Source organism: Oryzias latipes, chromosome 18, assembly GCF_053564925.1.
Source record: "Oryzias latipes strain Hd-rR chromosome 18, Olatipes_Hd-rR_3.1".
NCBI lineage: Eukaryota > Metazoa > Chordata > Actinopteri > Beloniformes > Adrianichthyidae > Oryzias > Oryzias latipes.
In genome coordinates, this window is record NC_136254.1 from 31,778,056 (window position 1) to 31,801,043 (window position 22,988).

At 45.3% G+C, this 22,988-nt stretch overlaps 1 protein-coding gene across 5 annotated transcripts in view; it reads right to left on the reverse strand.

Moving 5' to 3' along the window:
* Window positions 1-22,988, reverse strand: part of LOC105356345 (alpha-tectorin-like) — a 75,555-nt gene that overhangs the window by 51,654 nt on the left and 913 nt on the right. Inside the window, exons 3-18 of one of the 5 annotated variants that reach the window (XM_078935763.1) lie at window positions 22,761-22,855; window positions 22,433-22,651; window positions 22,253-22,318; window positions 21,971-22,064; window positions 21,788-21,878; window positions 21,271-21,508; window positions 20,929-21,158; window positions 9,210-9,272; window positions 8,902-9,101; window positions 8,698-8,823; window positions 8,433-8,617; window positions 7,202-7,353; window positions 6,879-7,124; window positions 6,556-6,796; window positions 4,270-4,356; window positions 3,534-4,165 (exon numbers count right to left, since the gene is read on the reverse strand). In XM_078935763.1, the coding sequence (XP_078791889.1) occupies window positions 4,270-4,356; window positions 6,556-6,796; window positions 6,879-7,124; window positions 7,202-7,353; window positions 8,433-8,617; window positions 8,698-8,823; window positions 8,902-9,101; window positions 9,210-9,272; window positions 20,929-21,158; window positions 21,271-21,508; window positions 21,788-21,878; window positions 21,971-22,064; window positions 22,253-22,318; window positions 22,433-22,651; window positions 22,761-22,855 (2,333 nt within the window). In that variant the 3' untranslated portion in view covers window positions 3,534-4,165. Of the gene's footprint in view, window positions 1-3,533; window positions 4,166-4,269; window positions 4,357-6,555; window positions 6,797-6,878; window positions 7,125-7,201; window positions 7,354-8,432; window positions 8,618-8,697; window positions 8,824-8,901; window positions 9,102-9,209; window positions 9,273-16,871; window positions 17,482-17,585; window positions 17,673-17,763; window positions 17,930-18,010; window positions 18,257-18,334; window positions 18,487-19,988; window positions 20,174-20,253; window positions 20,380-20,455; window positions 20,656-20,763; window positions 20,827-20,928; window positions 21,159-21,270; window positions 21,509-21,787; window positions 21,879-21,970; window positions 22,065-22,252; window positions 22,319-22,432; window positions 22,652-22,760; window positions 22,856-22,988 lie in introns of those variants that run through there. The other 4 variants (XM_078935761.1, XM_078935764.1, XM_023966175.2 and 1 more) reach the window with 4 other exon arrangements.

Here is a 22,988-nt window from a genome sequence, read left to right on the forward strand (position 1 = left end):
TCTTTTTAGTAGAGTACATTATATCAAGATAAGCGCCCATTTATAGATAAACTTTCTTTATACCACGATGGGGAAATTCTCTCATCTGCGGCAGCAAAAAAGACATAAGACATAAGATAAAGGAACCATTTAGAACCATTGTCCTTGAATGGCTACAGCACTCAATCACTGCTCAGTTCTAAAAACAGCTTTCTTTCCCAGCTTGGCAAGCAGGGGGCATAAAACAACTAGAACACATAATTATTGATAGAAGATTCATAACTCCCCAGGAACTTCAAGACAAACATGGAATAAATAACTTCTTGGAATATCAGCAACTTAAATCAATTATTACTAAAAAGTTTAAATACAGAGACAACGATTTAAAACCACCAGATGTAGTTACCACTCTGATTAATTTCTCAATGAATAAAACTCTCTCCAAAATATACAAACTTTTATGTAATTTAGATAACAATATTTCACTTCCAACAACAAAATGGGATGCGGATTTGAGCATCAGCACAGATGGAAGCTTCTGGTCAGAACTCTGTCTAAACACCTTTAAACTGACAAAAAGTCCAAATCTGCAGCTAATCCACTTCAAAACTCTTCACAGAATTTACTACACTGGACAGAGGATGTTCAAGATAGGTCACAGTAACTCAGACATTTGTCAGCACTGTGATAATAATCTACCCGACAGTTACATGCACGCACTATGGTTCTGCACGCCTGTCCAGGCTCTCTGGCAGCAGGTATGTGCCGATCTATCAGTCTGGCTTAAAGTTTCAATCACTGCTTCACCGTCCCTTTGTGTGCTTGGTGACATGAGTGCCATCGATGTAGACGGAGGATTAGGCTCTATCATTTTCATAACTCTTTGTATTGCTAAAAAAACTATTTTAATGAATTGGAAAAACAAGAAAAATATAAACATAAGTCAACACAGAAATCTGCTGCTTGATCATATGAGCTTGGAAAAAATGTCTGCCCAAAGTTCAAGTAACTTTGAAAGAATTCAGTCTCTCTGGTCTCCCATAGCTAACTCCATGACTTAGGGGGTGGGGGGCCTGGTCGTCGCTGCCCCTTGCCCTTCTGCCGTGGTTCGGGGTGTGGGTCGGGGCCTGGCGGGTCGCTCTGGGTGTCATCCGCTTCGGCTGCGGGTTCTGGGGTGGGGTGGGGGGCTTGTCGGCCCTGTCCTGTGGGGGGGCGTTCTGGGAGGAGGGGGGGGGCACTATTGGTACGGGGCGGGGGGGCTGACGGGTCGGGGTCTCCGCTGAGGCAATCGGTGGTTGCCCCGGCCGGTTGGCTGCCTCGGTCCCGTCAAGGCCTGACCAGAGCTCTTCTAGGGCCGGCGTTTGGGGGTGGGGGCCTGGGCTTGCTCCGTGGGGCGACGCTTTCTGGCTCCTCTCTCTCTGCGTGGGGTGGGTGGTGCCGGGCCTGGGGTGTCTGCGCCTCCGGGGGTGGGGCCCCTGGGCTGGGTGGGCCTGGCACCTCTGCTGGGGGGGGGCTGGCGGACAGCTGTTTGACCACCGGGGGACGGTCTACCAGCTGTCTCCAACTTACCCCCTTCCTCATATAACCTTATATGAGGGGGTGAGGGGGTGAGGGGGTGGGGGGTCTAGCCTGCGATGCGCCTTGGGGGGGGGGGCTACTTGGCAGCGGCCCCCCTCCTGTGGTTGCCGTATTATTTGCACCTTAGACATGTAGGGTCCTTGGGAGGGGGGGTGCTTGGACATCACTGCCAGCAAGCAGCAGATGTCCTCCTAGCACCCTACCCGCCAATTTTAACCGCACCTTAGACATTTAGGGCCCCTTGGTGGGGAGGGTGAGGGGACATCACTGTGAGTAATCAGGAGATGTCCCCTTAGTGCCCTACTCGCCAATTTTAACTGCACCCCCCTTAGTACACACACCCCTCCCCCTTCAATATATACATTCCAGCATAAACACACACACATGCACACACACACCCTCTCAAACACACATACACGCACACACATTTTGCAAGGAAGGTGGACCTGGGTCCATCTGTCCCCTACCCCTCCCCTGGTGGGGGGTGCGGGCCCCTTGGCGGCGGCGGCCGTTTCCCCTGGGTGCTGGATTCCTGGGCCCGGCGGTGCTCTCTCCGTGCGGTGGGGGGGTTCACATTACACCTGAGCCGGGGGTGTTCGTGTCCCTGGGGGGTGGGTCCTGGTCCTTGCCCCTGAGCGCTGTGCTATTTACAACACCCCTTGTGGGCCCCCTTTTTTTCCCCGGGGTTCCCCCCCTCCTGGGCGGGGGCGGCGGGCCCCTGCCTTGCTCCTCCCTGGACCAACCGTGGGCCGGGTGGGTGGCTGCCTGGAGTGCGGAGCGGGTCTCTGGGGGGTCCTGGCTCGTACCTGGGGTTGGGGCGGGGGGATGCCCGGAACTCCTGGGTGGTGGTGGGGTGCTCGTCTGGGGCTGTGGACGTCATTCTCCGGTGGGGCCCTGCGTTGGGCTCTCCCGGCGTGGCGGGGGGGCTGCTTTTCTGGTTGGGCTGGGGCGGCGTTCCCTTTCCCTCCGCGCTTCCCTGCTCTCTGGCTCTGGGGGCCTTGGTCCTGGTGGCCCCGGCCTGGGTGGCGGTCTTGGTCGCCCGGGGGGCGGTTGTTCCCTGCCTGTTCCTGTGTGGTGTTGGGGGGATTCCGGCGGCCGCTGCAGCTGCGGCGGGGGTCTTGGGGTGGGGATGGCTGGGCACTCTCCCTCCTTCTTTTCACGTTCCACCATCCATTTTAGAAGAACATAAACACTCACCTGAGCACAGGTGTTAGCTCACCTTGGCATTAACAGTTTGCATGATTGTATGACTGAAATATTTCACACTAGTTGGTTTTAAGGCATAAGTATGCGTGTGAACACTATCTGTTTTGTGTACATGTCGACATTTGGACATTTTTGCAGCTAACAGGTGTGTTGATAACATTTGAGTGTGTGTGTGGACAGGCTCCGCCCTTTTTGGTACTACATCTGAACCTTACCGTAATGATAAACAACCAGTAAACTTGTTGCTTTATGCTGCTTCATGGTCTTATCCCCCCTCCCCTCCCATTATCACTCTCCTACCCCCCTCTCTCTCTAACATCCCTCTCTCTTCTTCCCTTCTTTCCTTTTCCGTCCGGTCCAACACTCAAAATTTTCAAACATGGTTGAAATTAATAAAGTTTGGCCTCAATTACAAAAGGGGTTTATTCAGTCATACCTCTGGTTTGTCTGAAGATTAATAACCCCTATTGTTAAAGTAAAATATGTCCAACACAAGAGGCCCTCAGCTCTCATCTGCCTGCCCAGCTGTTGGACAGGACACGTTAAAAAGAAAAAAAACAAAAAAAAAAACATCTTTCTAACGGTCCTTAATAACTTTTGTAAGATTTTGATTCATGTGTTTGAGCATTTTTTTTTTTCTTTTTTCAGTCAACATGTAAATTATTATGGGTTATTATACAGTTAAAGATCCAGCTAATTGTAAACATAAAAGACGACCTTCTCAAAACCAAGGATTGTGGTGGTAGTGAGTACACAGAGAAAACTCAGGCTTTTCTTTAACCTTACGTTTTTATTATTATTGCTGAAAACTGTAAACAACCACAAAACAGAATAATATGCCATTATTGTCAAACATTTTTCCACCAAAAGTTTAAAAGGTAATCAATCAAAAGGACCAGTTCAAATGAAGCAGAATTGGGTGGTTTAGATGGTACATGTACACGACCCAATAGAAAGACAGTAAACACCAGTGTAATAGAAACTCTTTGGAAATACTTTTTGTGCTTCTCTTCAATAAAGGAGTTAACATCCATCAAAATCTAACCAGTGAAAACCACAAAGTTGTATATTTCTAGGCTATTTACTCAATAATATATCCTCCAATGCTAATTCTCCAGGGAGTTCCTCAGATTGACTTAAAGAACATCCTTTGATTTTGTAGAGAAGCTAAAGGAAACTCACACACTTCCCTTTCCCATGTCATTACTAAGATACCAATCAGATGATCAAAATAATATCTAGGATAAAGTTTTGTCTTTTCTACAGAATTCATCCCTAAAATCAACAGTTTAAGTTCTGATTAAAAACTTAATTTATAGAAGCAAGAAGTGAGAATCTTTCACACATTCAGGTTCAGGACCAGGATCAAGTCAGGAAAGGTCAACGCTTCTGTTGAAACCACCTGGAAATAGAATTTAAAAATGAATGAAAGATGCTTCAAGAAGAATGGCTAAACTTTTATCATGTGACCTTCCTGCTGCTTCTGGTAAAGTTCACTAGTCTTACCTAAGGAGTCCAGACCATGCTGATCAAGGCTGGAGCTCCACGTCTGTATCTGAGAGATCTGCGTCTTCTAGCTGGACCAGAGGAACCCTGGAAGACAAAGTTCAGACGTTAGAACATTTTCTGTTCTCATAGTTCTCATTAAACGTGTTTATTCAGTAAAGTTTCCATGGAGACGTACCGGCTCACAGATGCCGTTTTTTTTTTCTTACTTGTTCTGTCCAACAGCTGAGCAAACAGATTAGAGCTGAAGGCCTTTTGTGTTGGACAGGTTTTACCATCACAAAAAGAGGTTAAATAGCTTTGAGAAATCAGAGTATAGATTTGTATTTATTTGTTATATTTAGCAGTGAACCCCAAGAAGGCTGCTGGCCCCGACGGAGTTCCGGGCAAAGTGCTCAGGGTGTGCGCCCATCAGCTCGCCCCCACCTTCACAAAGATCTTCAACTTCTCCCTGGCCCAGGCAGCAATACCATCCTGCCTGAAATCAGCAACCATAATCCCTTTGCCAAAAACATCTCCTACCACCAGCCTCAATGACTATTGCCCAGTGGCCCTCACGCCGGTCATAATGAAGTGTTTTGAAAGGCTGATCATCCCGCACTTAAGAGACCACCTCCCCACTGACTTGGACACCCACCAGTTCGCATACCGCAAGAACAGATCCACAGAGGACGCCGTAGCCGTGGCCCTCCACTCCGCACTGAACCACCTGGAGCAACAGCAGAGCTACGTCCGGATGCTCTTTGTGGATTACAGTTCTGCTTTTAACACAATAATCCCTGACAGACTCTGCAATAAACTGCTCACTCTCGGCCTCCCACCCCTCACATGCAATTGGATTAACAACTTCCTCACAAACCGAACACAAACTGTGAGACTTGGCCCCCACCACTCCTCCACCCGCACACTGAACATTGGGGCCCCACAGGGCTGTGTGCTAAGCCCCCTGCTATACTGCCTCTACACTTATGGCTGCAGTCCGGCCCACAACAACAACTGAATTCATCAAGTTTGCCGACGACACCACGGTGGTCGGACTCATTCCCAGGGGGGAGGAGTCTGCCTACAGAGAGGAGGTCCTGAAGTTGACAACCTGGTCCTCAGAGAACAACCTCACCCTGAACACCAACAAAACCAGGGAGATCATACTTGACTTCAGGAAACATGGCGCGGACCCAGCCCCCCTCCTTATTAATGGGGAGCATGTGGAGAGGGTCCACACCTTCAAGTTCCTCGGCATCATCATCTCTGCAGACCTTTCCTGGACAGCCAACACCACCGCCATCATCAAGAAGGCTTAGCAGCGTCTAGACTTCCTGAGGGTCCTCAGGAAGAACAACATCAGCACCAACCTGCTGCTGACCTTCTACCAGTCATCCATCCAGAGCCTGCTCACATACTGCACAACTGTTTGGTTCGGCAGCTGCACAGCCGCGGATAAAAAGAGACTGCAGAGAGTCGTAGAGACGGCTCAGAAAATCATTGGGTGCCCTCTCCCCACCCTGACGGACATCTACTATGCGCGCTGTCTCACTAGGGCTCAAAACATCATTAAGGACAGTTCACACCCCGGCTCAGACCTGATCAACCTGATGCCCTCCAGGAGGCGCTACAGAGGCATCAGAAGCAAAACGAACAGACTAAAAAAAACAAAACAAAAAAAAAAAAAAACATTCCTGTTTACTCTGTCCACAGTCTGTCCACAGTGTCAACTATCTACCTCATTGCCACCTCTGCACTTTGACATGTCTACGCACAGTTTTTTCATACGCAATTTTTGCACAATTATCTCGGGACTCTTCAGCACAGTTTACAGCTTATATTGCACACTTGTATATACTGTTTGTTTGCTTGTTTGATTTTATTATAATACGATGTTTTCTTTACTACTTATCCCTTCCTTACTGTTCTTGCACTGATGGTGACGCTTAAATCTCATTGTACTATGCACAATGACAATAAAGCCATTCTATTCTATTCTATTCTATTCTATTCTATTCTATTCTATTCTATTCTATTCTATTCTATTCTATTCTATTCTATTCTATTGTGGGAGGGAGAGGGGAAGAATGTGAGGGGGGGGAGAGTAAAAGGAAGAGAGGTGAGAAAATATTACATCAAAGGTGAAAATCTGACACGAAGATGAGCGAAAAAAAAACTGTCCATCAATACACTGTGTGTTAGGAGGGGGGATGAAGCAGACAGGAAGCAGTGTGGCAGTGTGCACGTGGGGGTGGAGATACATGCATAGTGAACCGTGTGCTTATAAGGGGAACCAGATCCTACCCAGCCAGACCAGGAGAGAGGGGGGGAGACCCCCAGGCCAGGAGCCCCCCCGGCATCGGGACCCAGGCAGCCCGGGAGGGGGAAGCTGTTGTTCTTTTTGACCACCAGCTGCAGCTGGCAGTGAAGGTAGACTTCTGAAGGTTCCTTTCCAGAGAACTCAAACATGTTGAAGGAGAAGGAGTTGGAGGTTCCTTGTCCATTTCCCATCACCTGAACTGTTCCATCCTCTGCATTTGCACAGCTGGTGACAAACAAGAAAAAAACAAACTATTATCAGAACTTTTAGATGGTTGCCTTGAAGCAGGAGGTTCTGATCATCTCACCCGTCTGTGATCAGGTCATATCTGGGAGAGCTGCTGGGTGAGTTCCCACTGGTTGCCCAGCAGGAGTCGGTCACCACAGAAACCACCTCTGCATCCAGACCGTTGGTTTCCAGCACAATCCAGATCTTCTGGTTCAGCCTGACATCACTGTTTGGACCCAAAAGTTGGGTTTGGGCAGCATCAGAGTAAGCCTTCATGGTCAAGTTGTAGTGCCACTCTCCAGATTGGAGGACAACTTCCACAGAGCTGAAGAAACAAATAAGATTCTTTAACTCATAATCCAGCTCATAAGTTTCACATCCTTATTCTAATTTAGTACTCACTTATCTATAATCTTGAAGGCCACATTCTGCAGTTCAGGTGCAGGATGGCTGCAGGAGAACTCAATGAAGACTTTATCCTGACGAGTGATGAGGTCTGAGGAGCTGTTCCGGGTCACAACTGCATTTGTGAAGATGACCTGGCTGTTGTTGGTCTGAGGAATCAAATGTTCAGAAGTAAATCAAAATGTTTTATTTTCAACTGAAAATGAAATGAATGAAATTTAACAGAAGTTCCTAAAGCCTTTGCAACTTGCACCCCTGTGGGAGGTGGACCTGTATAGATAATGTGGGTCTTGGAGACGTCTGGGTCCATGGAGGGTCATAGAGAGGAGGAGCTGCATCTTAAAAGGGCACAAGTGTGTTTTGCTGTTCCCTTGAGGCTCATGTTGCCACTTTAAGGGACACCATGAAAATAGAATGTACCATTGTTGTGTGTGAACGTGTATAGTTAAGTATTTGTAAGGATAATGCAAGCTGCAGTCATGTATGACATACAGGTGATGTTGTCTGTTGCCCTTACGCTACACTTTAGTTGTCAGTAAGTTATGAGTACTGGCTCCCTACTGACAGGGAATGCTCATGTACAGGGTGTGCATGTGATATGCAAGTGCTGGTATGGCCCACAAACTAACCTCTGATTGTCTAATTTCCTCATTTCTAGCAGTCAGGTTGTTTGTAAGGGAGGCACACTTATCACTTGAAGAGGTCTAATGAGCTCTTTGTGCTGTTCGTAGGATTTGGTTTGAACATTGAATCGTCTTTCTGACACACGTACATTTCACCTATTTCACCGTTACTTACCCTTATGTGTTGTATAAGTGTTCACCACAACCAGTTGCCCACATCATTCTCATAGGAACAAATGCACATCAACAGTTTCTCCCTAAGGTCTTACCAAACAGTCTATGACCTTGAAATTTTGTGTGGGCCAGCTGTGAGCTCCATGAAACCATAGAAACTTTCACAAGTGGATCAAAAGCTCTGTGTTTGTCTTGCCCCCATAAGCAGAGTGCTCATGATCCTTGAACCTTTGTGGAAAATAAATGCCAACTTGGAGCGTTTTTCTGCCCAAACCGAGGGGAGACTGGTCACCAATATCTCTCTCTCTCTATCTCTCTATTTATCCAGTTATTTCCATTAAGGCTTAAACTAGAGAGCAGCAGGAGAAGCTCAGCAGAGAGAAAGAAGAGATGTTTTTCAGGAGAATAAGAAACTGGAGGTTGAAACCCACCGTGACCTCTGTTCCACAACTGTCACTGCTAAAGTTGAACTTCAGCATGTGACTCTCGGGGTCCATCACACCTGTGCAGGTCTTGTCATTGAGGTGTAGGTGATTGTAGTCGATGCCGTTTTCCTTCAGGAGACAACCCACCAGAGTGAGTGAGGCAGTGTTGTCCTTGCAGACAGTTGGACCTCCTGAACATGTGAACAATGAGTCAAACTATGAAATGTAGTCCTTTTGAAGTTCTGATAATCAGGTCTGACAGCTGACATACCCAGTCTGTTCTGTTCAGTGTACTCTGAGGCATAAATGGCTCTACAGCGACAGTCAGTGTTTCCGTGGATATCTCCACAGAACTCATGGTCACTGCATTTGTCCTGACAGATGGGCTCAGGGTGGTCTGCAGAGAAGAACAAGTGTGTTACTCTGAGAATGTAGGGGCTTTGACAAACAAAGATCATTTCTGTAACGTTCTTACGGCACTTAGCTGCTGTCCACCAGTTCTGCACGGTAGATTGACTCTTCTGGCAGGCTTTGGCGTAGGCCTTAAGGAACTGACACCTGAGACCGTCCACTGCAGGATACTTGTTCAAAGTATTTCTGCAGGCAATTATGTATGACTCTGGATCAACAACAGCATTACAGGAGGAGAATGGTGCAGATTTCAGGATGTTACACCTGTTCAATGCAGGAAAGAGAAGAACAGAGAAAACGTTAAACAGATGATCATTTATACTTGTTCTTTATCATTGATGTCACTGAAGATGAATGGAGGAATCTGCTTACTGTTCAATCACAGTAGTGGGGTTAATGGTGTCATCAGCAGGGTCCTTATACTGTTCCTGACAGCTGCAGGTGACAAACAACACACAGTCAGGACTGTTGTTCTGCTCAGACTTATGTCAGGAACTTGCAGTGGAGGAGCCAAAATGCAGGAGACCAGTCTTGATGACAGAAAATAAAATGTTTAATAACAAAACCGAAACATGACAACTACAGTGAGAAACAAAAAGGTGATACAGCAGAGCAGATGACCTGACAAGGATGAAGAGAAACCAAGACAGATAGACTGAGGATAATTAACTGAACTGAAGACAGCTATGAATCATGAAGCTGAAACTGGAGTGACTGACCAAAAGAAAACCAAAAACATTACCAAGAACAAAACCAAACCACTAAAACTTTACAACTTGTTCTAATCTTTCATCAAACAGCAGCAGAGCAGCAATCAGTGAGACTCTGACTTTGGGATCAGATGTTACCTGGAGTCACTGGACAGCCTTGAAGATGAGGAACTGCTAGAGTCTGCACACAGGCCCGTAAAAGTGTGACTGACAGGTACATCAATGTAGGTCTGAGCTGTGGTTCCATCAAAGAACACAGACACAGGTGAACCATTGAGTGAAATATTGGCAGTGACTCCAGTCTGGTCCTTGGAGAGACCAACACCATTAAACGTCTGGACTGAACCACTGAGGGTCACAGGTGAGCCTCCCACCTGTTGGACAGCAGACAGATTGAAGGAGGAAACAGTCAGTAAAACTCCTCAATCATCTTCAGAGCAGAGGAGGTGTGGAGGAGATCAACTCATGAGGTTTTAGTCAGCTTACCAGGACTCTGTGTCCTTGTAGCAGCTGAATGTCAGCACCCTGACTGAAGTCCAGAGTGACACTGTCCACAAAGCTCACATCTCTGCGACGCCGTTCCAGAAAGTTGGCCTTCAGAGAGAATCCAGCAGACTGATCCTGCAGCAGAGTGTACTCACACCGGTCTGACACTGAGTTCATTTGTCCTCTGAAGTCAATGACGGTGGGACCGGTCACTGTGCAGAGTCCTTTCACCAAGCAGCTGATGGAGGTTATGAGGAGGTTATGATCTAATACCCATTTATTCAAATGAACAGGTGCACACCATCAAAATTGGTCAGTAGACGATGTGAGATATATTTATTAAAGTCTAGAATGTAATTACGGTTTGTTGCCGTCACATTGCTTAGTGAGTCACACCTGCTTGTAGAGCTAACACTGGTGTTGCTGCATATCAGAGAAGTACAGTTGTCAAGACTTTGGCGGGTAGTTCCAGGTTTCACCCCAAAGCCTGAGAAATGAAGGAGACAAATCCACCAGTTCAGACACACTGACTGGGCTGTATCATCAATGTATCATCCTCCTGTTAACCTATAAGGCCTTACATGGTATGGCCCCGTCCTACATTAAGGACCTCATAGTCCCTTACCACCCAAACAGAACACTTCGCTCGCAAAATGCAGGACTGCTTGTGGTTCCTATAATCAGTAAAAGTACGGTTGGAGGTAGAGCGTCTAGCCACCAAGCCCCTGTTTTATGGAATAATCTCCCAGCTCATGTAGGACAGGCCGACTCAGTTTCTACATTTCTATTTAGAATTTCTATTTATGTCTATTTTTACATATCTATTTCATACAGTTTCTGAAAACATTCCTCTTTGGACAGGCTCATTGTCACACTAGTTAGTATTCAGAGATTATTTAACTTAATGTTAAAATCTTCAAATTAAACTTTATAACAATAATTATTTGTTTTTAGGCTGCTAGAAGTTGAAGCTGGGGTAACTATGGTGTACTGGGGTTTTGTCCTCTTTTCTCATCTACTTCTCCCTTCCTTCTCTTCTCTATTCTTGATCATTATTCATCATTTAGTTCTCCATGCTTCTGTTTGGTGCAGTGATTCATGTATTGTCCCTCCTTCCCTCTCCCCTCCTCCGTGCTCCTGTACCTGACCGTGTACCTCGTCTCTGCTGCTGCTCCTACACCTGGCTGTGGTTCCTGTCTACGGCTTGACTCCACGCCCCCGGCCGTCCCCCCAACTGCGGCTGGATGAAGCTCGTCTGCTGGACTTTAAATATGTAGTTCTAGATTTAGATAAGTTAATTCTTCTGAGTTCTGGTGATCGCCTGTCCGTCCTGGGGGAGGATCCCTCCTTCATGTGGGCACCCCTGAGGTTTCTTTGTTTTTTCCGGAATCCGTTTTTTTGGGGAGTTTTTCCTTACCGCAAAGGGGGGTCTGAGGGCAGTGATGCCAGTATAGCTTAGTTAGTTTGTTTAGTATTTTCCTATTGAACTCTATGTGTTTATGATCCTTTTGATTTTTTGTTTAACTTTTTCAATTACCTTTACAAAAGCCCTCTGAGATGACTGTTGTGAATTTGGGTTATACAAATAAAATTGAATTGAATTGAATTGAATCAATGTTTGATAAGACATAGAACCTAAACAAAAGAGTCATTTACTAACCTGAGATTCTGCATCCACTGATGTCTGAGAAAGCCAAACTGTTTTGAAGTTTCCACACATTTTCTACCACATCTCCATTGACCAAAACACTAACAAACTAGAAAAGAAAAACATAAATGAGTTTAAGAAACAAAAATATATCAAATGAAAAAAGTTTAGAAGAAAAAAAATGCAATTCCTTCTGCATTAAAGCAATCAGAATATTTTAAAATACATTTAACTTATAAACTGTAATTTAACATGTTATCTTTAAAAACACTCATTCATTTAAAACTTACATTCTGTTGAGGGGACTCATAATACAGAGCTGACTGAGACCCCATGTGAAACAGAACCAAGTCTCTCTATGATGATAAAGAAACACTATAAAGGGTTGATCTCATAGTCCAGAAAATAGTTTGATCTGATGTTTGTTTAGTTTGAATTAAGAAACTTGACGATTAAACATTAAACTTACTGAACTATAGAATGACATATAGCACGTTGCATTGTTTGTGGTGGTGTTTACTGAGCTCTTTATCGGATTTGTAAAATCCTTCCAATAGGAAGGATCATCGTAATCATTTAACAAGAAAATTGTTCCGTTTTCAGTATTCGGGGCCTTAATACAGTCGCCATGGCTCTCAGGGTTGTAATAGCCGTTGACACAAACAAACATTAGCTAAATATACTTCTTATACTTGGGAGTTGATGGTATCTTATTTTCCTTCACTCGTCTTATGAACTTCTTTTGTTGTAAAATGCTATTTAAATCAAGTTTCAGTCTTTCTTTCTTTCATTTTGTGCAAGACTTTGCAGTCAGCTGCCAACACAAATGAATTCATCTTATTTCATTTTTTTAAAGCTGTGTTAAGATACGGTAGCAATAAGAAACAGGAGAAAACAAGGTCACTCATTTTATTCTCCAAATCTGATTCAATTTTTTAAATTCCTAAATGTATAATTACAGCTCAGTGCATAGCGGTTCACAGCTAGCTCAGTTGGTTAAGCGCAGGGCTGCGACATCAGGGTTTGATTTCTAGGGTGGGCGATGAACTTCATCATTGATCAAGACACTTCGTGCTATTGCACAACTCTGTAGACAGGAGACGATCCAAGTCCGGGTGTCATGATTCAGCTATGAGACAGATCCAGATGCTGGAACCCGGAAGGAATCACATAGGTAAGTGCATTGGTAAGTAGGATTTATTTCTCCGTTGAGATTTTCTGGTGAATGATGAATGTGAGCGTGACGTGGCCGGAGATCTTGACACGGCGTGGCAAACTCAGAATGCTTCAGGAAGGCTGGAGCTGCTCGTGGGAACTTCCACTCCGGTGACACTCGTGGTGTGTGGGTCCTGTGACAGGGAAACAAGATTAGTAGGGTTCGAGGCAAGAAAGAACAAAGCACGAGCTAGACTGGACGAGGTTTAGTCACCAAAAGGGGCAACGAAGCGGCGTTGAATACTGGAGCTGGGTCTTCTTAAGTAGAGTAGAGCTTGATTGAAGTGAGTGGTCACAGCTTGCGGAGTCAGTAGCAGACCAGAGGGGGGGGGGGTGAACTGACAGAGGCTGTTGGGAGGAATGACCTGTGGTAGCGCTCCTTCTTACACTGAGGGTGCAACAGTCTTGTGCTGAAGGAGCTGGTCAGCGCCTCTACAGTTTGGTGTAGGGGGTGGGAGGGGTTATCCATGATGGATGTCAGCTTAGCTAACATCCTCCTGTCCGCCACCTCCTCGATGGACTCAAGTGTGCAGCCCAGGACAGAGCCGGCCTTCCTAACCAGTTTGTTAAGTCTCCTCATGTCTCTGCCTGTACTGCCCCCCGCCCAGCACACAACTCCATAAAGGACCACTGAGGCCACCACAGTGTCGTAAAAGGTCCTCAACAGCTGTCTGCACACGCCAAAGGACCTCAGTCTCCTCAGCAGGTGAAGGCGACTCTGGCCCCTCCTGTACAGAGCATCCGTGTTGTTGGACCAGTCCAGTCTGTTGTTCAGGTGAACACCCAGATATTCAAATGTGTCCACGACCTCAATGTCTGAACCCTGGATGTTCACCGGTGACTGTGATGGTGAGGACCTCCTGAAGTCCAGGATCAGCTCCTTTGTCTTGCTGGTGTTAAGCAGCAGGTGGTTAACTTCACACCAGCTAACAAAGTCAGAGATGACCCCCCTGTACTCCTGCTCATCCCCCCCTGATACACAGCCCACAATGGCACTGTCATCTGAGAACTTCTGCAGATGACAGTGGTGGGAGTCGTAGGTGAAGTCTGATGTGTACGGGGTAAACAGGAATGGGGAGAGCACAGTCCCTTGAGGTGCCCCCGTGCTGCAGACCACCACATCAGACACACAGTCACGCAGCCTCACAAACTGTGGCCTGTCTGTGAGGTAGTTGATGGTCCAAGCAGTGAGATGTTGGTCCACACCTGCAACCTCCAGCTTCCTCCTCAGCAGTGATGGCTGAATTGTGTTGAAAGCACTGGAGAAATCAAAAAACATGACTCTCACAGTGCTCCCAGGGGCCTCCAGGTGAGACAGGGCCCGATGCTGCAGGTAGATGATGGCGTCATCCACCCCGATGCCTGGTCGATATGCAAACTGCAGCGGGTCCAGTGCTGAGCTCACCTGAGTGCGGAGATGGCTGAGGATGATCCTCTCCATAGCCTTCATCAGGTGGGAAGTCAAGGCGACAGGTCTGAAGTGGTTCGGTTCCGTAGGACGAGGTACCTTTGGAACCGGAACCAGGCAGGAAGTCCTCCAGAGGACTGGTACCTTCTCCAGTCTGAGGCTCATATTAAATATGAACAGCATCACCACACAGAGCTGGTCTGCACACTCCCTGAGGAGCCTGGAGGTGATGCTGTCAGGGCCTGTTGCCTTCCTGGCCTTTGTTCTCCTTAACTCCATCCTAACCTGATTCAGGGTGAGGCAGAGGGGGGTTGGAGGATGGGTGGGCGGTGGCTGGTCTGGTGCTGTGAGCCGTTGGGGGGGTCCTTTTGCTTCTGTTGGAAGAAGGGGAGAGTGGACCGGTTGGTGCTGAGGTGGTAACAGCTGGAGCTGGGAGGAGACGCCTGAGCTGGAAAGGTGTGAAGAGGGGGCCGTGTGGGTGGAGACTGGGGGCTGGGCAGAATCAAATCTGTTAAAGAACAGGTTCAGTTCATTTGCCCAGGCTTGGTCACCTGTGACCTGGCGACCATTTCCAGCCTCAGCATGTCCTGAGATGTGTTTTAGACCCCTCCACACATCACGGATGTTGTTCTGTTCCAGGCGCTGCTCCAACTTCTTCCTGTAGCAGTCCTTGCACTTCCTGATCTTATATTTCAGGTCCCTCTGTACTCTGCATAGCTCCTCCTTGTCCCCAGAGAGAAAAGCCCTCTTCTTTTCATTTAGGAGGGTTTTCAGCACAGGAGTGACCCAGGGCTTATTGTTGGAAAAACACTGCACTGATTTTGTTTGCACTGTGTTTTCCACACAAAAATTCACATAGTCCGTGATGCAGTCAGTAAGACTGTCAATGTCCTCCCCGTGTGGACTGCAGAGAACTTCCCAGTCTGTGGTGCTAAAACAGTCCCTTAGTCGCTCTGTTACCTCCTCAGTCCAGATCTTCACCGTTTTAATCTGTGGTTTCTGCTGTTTCACCACTGGAGTGTACGCAGAGGAGAGATGGACCAGGTTGTGATCAGAGCGTCCTAAAGGGGGGAGGGGGGCAGAAGCATATGCATTCTTGACGTTAGCATAGAAAAGGTCCAGAGTTTTCTTGTCCCTTGTATGACAGTTCACATACTGGGTGAAGTTGGACAGGGTGGCGGAGAGGGGGGTGCAGGCATGGTTAAAGTCCCTAGAAATGAGGATCAGGGCCTGTGGGTGTTGTGTCTGCAGCTGGGACACGGTGCTGTGCACGCGCTCACAAACTGTTTGCTTATTATTAAATTGCTCTACAGTCTAACCTTGCATTCTGGAATAACCACTTTTCTGGCCTAAGCCATTCTCTGGAAACCATTTCGTTTACTTTGGAGCTCCCTGTGTCCGCTACGCCCCAAAAGCCTTTTCTGATGCCTAAAATGCTTCTGCAGTTTCTTCATCTTGTTTTCAGTCTCGCTGTAGTCAGCTGTGTCCTGACTGATCTTCACCCAAATGGACTTTTTACATTCCTGCTTCCATTTACCAGCTGCTGCACCCCAGTGCTTTATCATTTCAATTCTTCAAGCTGAACTTCTGAAAATCAACTCCCTCATAAATATAGTGCTGTTTTATATGTTCTCCCTTAGGCCAGGTAACTCCGCCCCTAGACTATGAACAATAAATCTAAGCAACACAGCATAGAAGCAAAGGATGTGGTGCTGACCCGAGCTTGGTTCTGTGTCAGGACAGGAGCTGGATCTGTTGGAAAGGATGACGACAGAACAGGTCACGTAATTCCTCCAGAAGGTCAGGTGGGGCTGCAAAGCTAAACCATAACGGCAAGTGGAGTAAAACCATGACACGATATTTTATGTGCTTTATTTTTATTATCACACCCAGACTATCTGTTAATGCTTATTTCTTTAGTTTTCAGACTTATATCAATCTTATGTAGACTAAAAAGGGTTTTTTTAGTAGAATAGATTATCCCAAGATAAGCGCCCATTTATAGATAAATGTTATTTATACCACGATGGGGAAATTCTCTCATCTGTAGCAGCAAAAAAGACATCAAAAAAAGAAAAAGCTGCAAGAGTGACATTCACCAAAAGATAAAGGGACCATTTAGAACAGGGGTGTCCAAATCCAGGCCTCAAGGGCTGGCAACCTGCTGGTTTTCCAGAAACCCTGCCTCATCTGCTGCTGATTCCCTGGAACAGGTGTGTTTAGCTAATAAGGAGCTTCAACAGCAGATTGATTGGAAAACATACAAGACACCGGCCCTTGAGGCCTGGAATTAGACACCCCTGATTTAGAACCATCGTCATTGAATGGATACAGCACTCCATCACTGCTCTATTATAAAAGCATATCTTTCTAACGTTCCTTACAAACTTTTGTAAGATTTTGATTCACATGTTTAAGCATTTTTCCTCTCTGTTTTTTCAGTTGAAATGTAAATTAGTATGGGTTATTATACAGTTAAAGATCCAGCTAATTGTTAACATAAAAGACGACCTTCTCAACACCAAGAATTGTGGTGGTAGTGAGAACACAGAGATGAAAACTCAGACTTTTCTTTAACCACACGGTTTATTATTATTGCTGAAAAACTGTAAACAACCACAAAAACAGAAACATATGCCATTATTTATTATTTATTTATATAAGGAAATCAATCAAAAGGACCAGTTCAAATGAAGCAGAATTGGGTGGTTTAGATGGTACATGTACACGACCCAATGGAAAGACAGTAAACACCAGTGTAATAGGAACTCTTTGGAAATACTTTTTGAGCTTCTCTTCAATAAACGAGTTAACATCCATAACCAAAACCCCAAAAGTTGTACATTTCTAGACTATTTACTCAATAATATATCATCCAATGCTAATTCTCCAGGGAGTTCCTCAGATTGACTTAAAGTACATCCTTTGATTTTGTAGAGAAGCTAAAGGAAACTCACACACTTCCCTTTCCCATGTCATTACTAAGAAACCAATCAGATGACCAATATAATATCTAGGATAAAGTTTTGTATTTTCTACAGAATTCATCCCTAAAATCAACAGTTTAAGTTCTGATTAAAAACTTAATTCATAGAAGCAAGAACTGAGAATCTTTCACACATTCAGGTTCAGGACCAGGATCAAGTCAGGAAAGGTCAACTTTTCTGTTGAAACCACCTGGAAACAGAATTTAAAAATGAATGAAAGATGCTTCAAGAAGAAGGGCTAAACTTTTATCATGTGACCTTCCTGCTTCTTCTGGTAAAGTTCACTAGTCTTACCTAAGGAGTCCAGACCATGCTGATCAAGGCTGGAGCTCCACGTCTGTATCTGAGAGATCTGCGTCTTCTAGCTGGACCAGAGCAACTCTGGAAGACAAAGTTCAGACATTAGAACATTTTCTGTCCTCATAGTTCTCATTAAACGTGTTTATTCAGTAAAGTTTCCATGGAGACGTACCGGATCACAGCTGTTGTTCTTTTTGACACACAGCTGCAGCTGGCAGTGAAGGTAGACTTCTGAAGGTTCCTTTCCAGAGAACTCAAACATGTTGAAGGAGAAGGAGTTGGAGGTTCCTTCTCCATTTCCCATCACTTGAACTGTTCCATCCTCTGCATTTGCACAGCTGGTGACAAACAAGAAAAAACAAACTATTGTCAGAACTTTTAGATGGTTGCCTTGAAGCAGGAGGTTCTGATCGTCTCACCCGTCTGTGATCAGGTCATATCTGGGAGAGCTGCTGGGTGAGTTCCCACTGGTTGCCCAGCAGGAGTCGGTCACCACAGAAACCACCTCTGCATCCAGACCGTTGGTCTCCAGCACAATCCAGATCTTCTGGTTCAGCCTGACATCACTGTTTGGACCCAAAAGTTGGGTTTGGGCAGCATCAGAGTAAGCCTTCATGGTCAAGTTGTAGTGCCACTCTCCAGACTCAAGGACAACTTCCACAGAGCTGAAAAGAACGAAGAAGATTCCTTAACTCATAATCCAGCTCATAAGTTTCACATCCTTCTTCTAATTTAGTACTCACTTATCTATAATCTTGAAGGCCACATTCTGCAGTTCAGGTGTAGGATGGCTGCAGGAGAACTCAATGAAGACTTTATCCTGACGAGTGATGAGGTCCGAGGAGCTGTTCCGGGTCACAACTGCATTTGTGAAGATGACCTGGCTGTTGTTGGTCTGAGGAATCAAATGTTCAGAAGTAAATCAAAATGTATTTTGTCAATTGAAACGGAAATGAATGAAAATTAACAGAAGTTCCTAAAGCCTTTGCAACTTGCACCCCTGTGGGAGGTTGAGCTGTATAGATAATGTGGGTCTTGGAGATGTCTGGGTCCATGGAGGGTCATAGAGAGAACGAGCTGCATCTTAAAAGGGCACAAGTGTGTCTTGCTGTTCCCTTGAGGCTCCTTAAGGGACACCATGAAAATAGAATGTACCATTGTTCTGTGTGAATGTGTGTAGTTATTATTATTAGCAGTATTTGTGAGGACAATGTAAGTTGCACTCATGTATGACATACTGGTGACATTGTTGTCTGGTGCACTTACGCTACTTTTTAGTTGTTAGTAGGGTATGAGTACTGGCTCCTTATTGACCGAGGACGAATACTTTTGTACAGGGTGTGCATGTAAAAGAGGCACACTTATCACTTGAGGAGGTCTAATGGGCTCTTTGTGCTGTTCGTAGGATTTGGGTTGGACATTGAATCGTCTTTCCGACACACGTACATTTCACCTATTTTCCCGTTACTTACCCTTATGTGTTGTATAAGTGTTCACCACAACCAGTTGCCCTCAGCATTCCCATAGGAACAAATGCACATCAACAATTTCACCCTAAGTTCTTACCAAGCAGTCTATGACCTTGATATTTTGTGTAGTCCAGCTGCATGCTCCATACATGTTTTCACAATTTTTCACCCACAATCAGCCCATTCCTTGCTGACTCCCATCAAGGACAAACACTTTTCCTCTCGCTCCTCCTGTGTCAGCCCTTCCAAGGCTTTTTGTCCTGTCTGCCTCAGAGCTGCATTGTTCAGCCCTCTGCAACTTCTGCCTCTTGGGTAACTGAAAATGAATCTGATCAGCTGGTCGCTAAATTTGATCGACAAAGTTTTCACAAGTGGATCAAAAGCTCTGTGTTTGTTTTTCCCCCTTAAGCAGAGTGCTCACGATCCTTGAACTTTTGCAGAAAATGGATGGTAACTTGAAGTGTTTTTCTGCCCGAAACGATCGGAGACTGGTCTAAATTGCCCACTTTTCAGCTCAGTGTGCCTTGAATTCTCCAAGACGGGTCAAGGAAACAGCCAACAGAACAAACGACCTGCTGGCACCCAGAAGAATTTAATCTAATCAGAGTCCCCCCAAGAGCTGAGGGCTGCCTTCCTTGGCTCTACCAAAACATATTCACTTCCATAGAGTGCAAAAACTGCAACAGTGAAAAGCTGACACTGACCCCCCCCCCCGATCTCGGCCTTCTTACGACTCATCCCCCCGAGCACTGTCTGGAGACGCCCTCATGTTGCAGCTGGTGGATTGTTCCACCCTTCCACCCTCTGTGCTGCTGTCTGCATATGGCTGGCTGGCTGTTTCCATGAAGGCTTAAACTAGAGAGCAGCAGGAGAAGCTTAGCAGAAAGATGTTTTTCAGGAAAATAAAGAATTGGAGGAGGAAACCCACCGTGACCTCTGTTCCACAACTGTCACTGCTAAAGCTGAACTTCAGCATGTGACTCTCGGGGTCCATCACACCTGTGCAGGTCTTGTCATTGAGGTGTAGGTGATTGTAGTCGATGCCGTTTTCCTTCAGGAGACAACCCACCAGAGTGAGGGAGGCAGTGTTGTCCTTGCAGACAGTTGGACCTCCTGAACATGTGAACAATGAGTCAAACTATGAAATGTAGTCCTTTCTAAGTTCTGATAATCAGGTCTGACAGCTGACATACCCAGTCTGTTCTGTTCAGTGTAATTTGAGGCATAAATGGCTCTACAGCGGCAGTCAGTGTTTCCGTGGATATCTCCACAGAACTCATGGTCACTGCATTTGTCCTGACAGATGGGCTCAGGGTGGTCTGCAGAGAAGAACAAGTGTTACTCTGAGAATGTAGGGGCTTTGACAAACAAAGATCATTTCTGTAACGTTCTTACAGCACTTAGCTGCTGTCCACCAGTTCTGCACGGTAGCTTGTCTCTTCTGGCAGGCTTTGGCGTAGGCCTTAAGGAACTGACACCTGAGACCGTCCACTGCAGGATACTTGTTCAAAGTATTTCTGCAGGCAATTATGTATGACTCTGGATCAACAACAGCATTACAGGAGGAGAATGGTGAAGATTTCAGGATGTTACACCTGTTCAATGCAGGAAAGAGAAGAACAGAGAAGACATTAAACAGATGATCATTTATACTTGTTCTTTATCATTGATGTCATTGAAGATGAATGGAGGAATCTGCTTACTGTTCAATCACAGCAGTGCTGTTGATGGTGTCATCAGCAGGGTCTACATATTGTTGCTGACAGCTGCAGGTGACAAACAACACACAGTCAGGACTGTTCTAATCTTTTATCAAACAGCAGCAGAGCAGCAATCAGTGAGACTCTGACTTTGGGATCAGATGTTACCTGGAGTCACTGGACAGCCTTGAAGATGAGGAACTGCTAGAGTCTGCACACAGACCCTTAACATTGACAGGTACATCAATGTAGATCTGAGCTGTGGTTCCATCAAAGAACACAGACACAGGTGAACCATTCAGTGAAATATTGGCAGTGACTCCAGTCTGGTCCTTGGAGAGACCAACACCATTAAACGTCTGGACTAAACCACTGAGGGTCACAGGTGAGCCTCCCACCTGTTGGACAGCAGACAGATTGAAGGAGGAAACAGTCAGTAAAACTCCTCAATCATCTTCAGAGCAGAGGAGGTGTGGAGGAGATCAACTCATGAGGTTTTAGGCAGCTTACCAGGACTCTGTGTCCTTGTAGCAGCTGAATGTCAGCACCCTGACTGAAGTCCAGAGTGACACTGTCCACAAAGCTCACATCTCTGCGACGCCGTTCCAGAAAGTTGGCCTTCAGAGAGAATCCAGCAGACTGATCCTGCAGCAGAGTGTACTCACACCGGTCTGACACTGAGTTCATTTGTCCCCTGAAGTCAAAGACGGTGGGACCGGTCACTGTGCAGAGTCCTTTCACCAAGCAGCTGATGGAGGTTATGAGGAAAAAAAACATAATTGTAAACCACAGCTGAGGCCTGCAGCTACTAGAGGGCGCTGTGTTGTTTTCTGAAGCTCCTCAAAGACAAACATTTATTTGGTCTCATGTTTATTTGTTGATGACTTTTAATGAGATCTAATACCCATTTATACAAATGAACAGATGCACACCAGCAAAATTAGTCAGTAGACGATGTGAGATATATTTATTAAAGTCTAGAATGTAATTACGGTTTGTTGCCGTCACATTGCTTAGTGAGTCACACCTTTTTGTAGAGCTAACACGGGTGTTGCTGCATATCAGAGAAGTACAGTTGTCAAGACTTTGGCGTGTAGTTCCAGGTTTCACCCCAAAGCCTGAGAAATGAAGGAGACAAATCCACCAGTTCAGACACACTGGCTGGGCTGTATCATCAAATAGAACCAGAACTAAAGAGTCATTTACTAACCTGAGATTCTGCAGCCACTGGTGTCTGAGTAAACCCAATTTTCAGAGCCCGGCACATTTTCTACCACATCTCCATTGACCAGAACACTAGCAATCTAGAAAAGAAAAACATAAATGAGTTTAAGAAACACAGAAATAAATCAAATGAAAAAAGAAGTTTACAGAAAAACATGCAATTCTTTCTGCATTAATGCAATCCCAAAAATTTAAAATGAAATTTAACATATAAATGTAATTGTACATGTTAAAAAAAACATGCTAAAAAACATTTTCTTATACTCACTATTTGTGGAGGGTTATACCACCATAAAACTGACTGTGACCCCATGGCAATCAGACCAAAGGTAGTCTGTGATGATGAAGAAACATTATAAAGGGTTGATCTCATAGTCTAGAAAATAGTTTGATCTGATGTTTGTTTAGTTTGAATTAAGAAACTTCAAGATTAAACAAGCATACTTACGGGATGATCGAAACGCAAATAGCACGTTGCATCGTTTGTGATGGTGTTTATTGAGTCCTTCACGTCAAATGTCACACTATTAAGAAAGGAATAATCCTCTGTGTTTAACTCAAAGTATGTTTTGCTCTCAGTATTCGGGGCCTTAATACAGTCGCCGTTGCTCTCAGGGTGGTAATAGCCGTTGAAACAAACAAACATGTGTTCCCCGGTGAAGTTTATCTGTAATCAGTTTGAGATGTAGTTTTTTAGACAAATATTTCTTTCATTTTTCTAATAACCTTTGCCCAACAAAAAGACATCCTTGAATCTCAAAGTTTCTATTTCTTACGTAGATTGTGGTGTACTCCTGTCCAAAATATGTGATGGGACATAAGCTGGTGTCAACCTGAGTGTTTTCAGTTATTGGGAACTGAATGGATGCATCTAAAAAGATGGAAACACACAAGAGGACTCAGCATTCATCACAAAATAAAAAAATCTGTGTTACTGCAACAATCTGAACATAAATTAACAGGACATTAAAAAAAGGGTAAAAACTCTTAATGGTCGATGCACA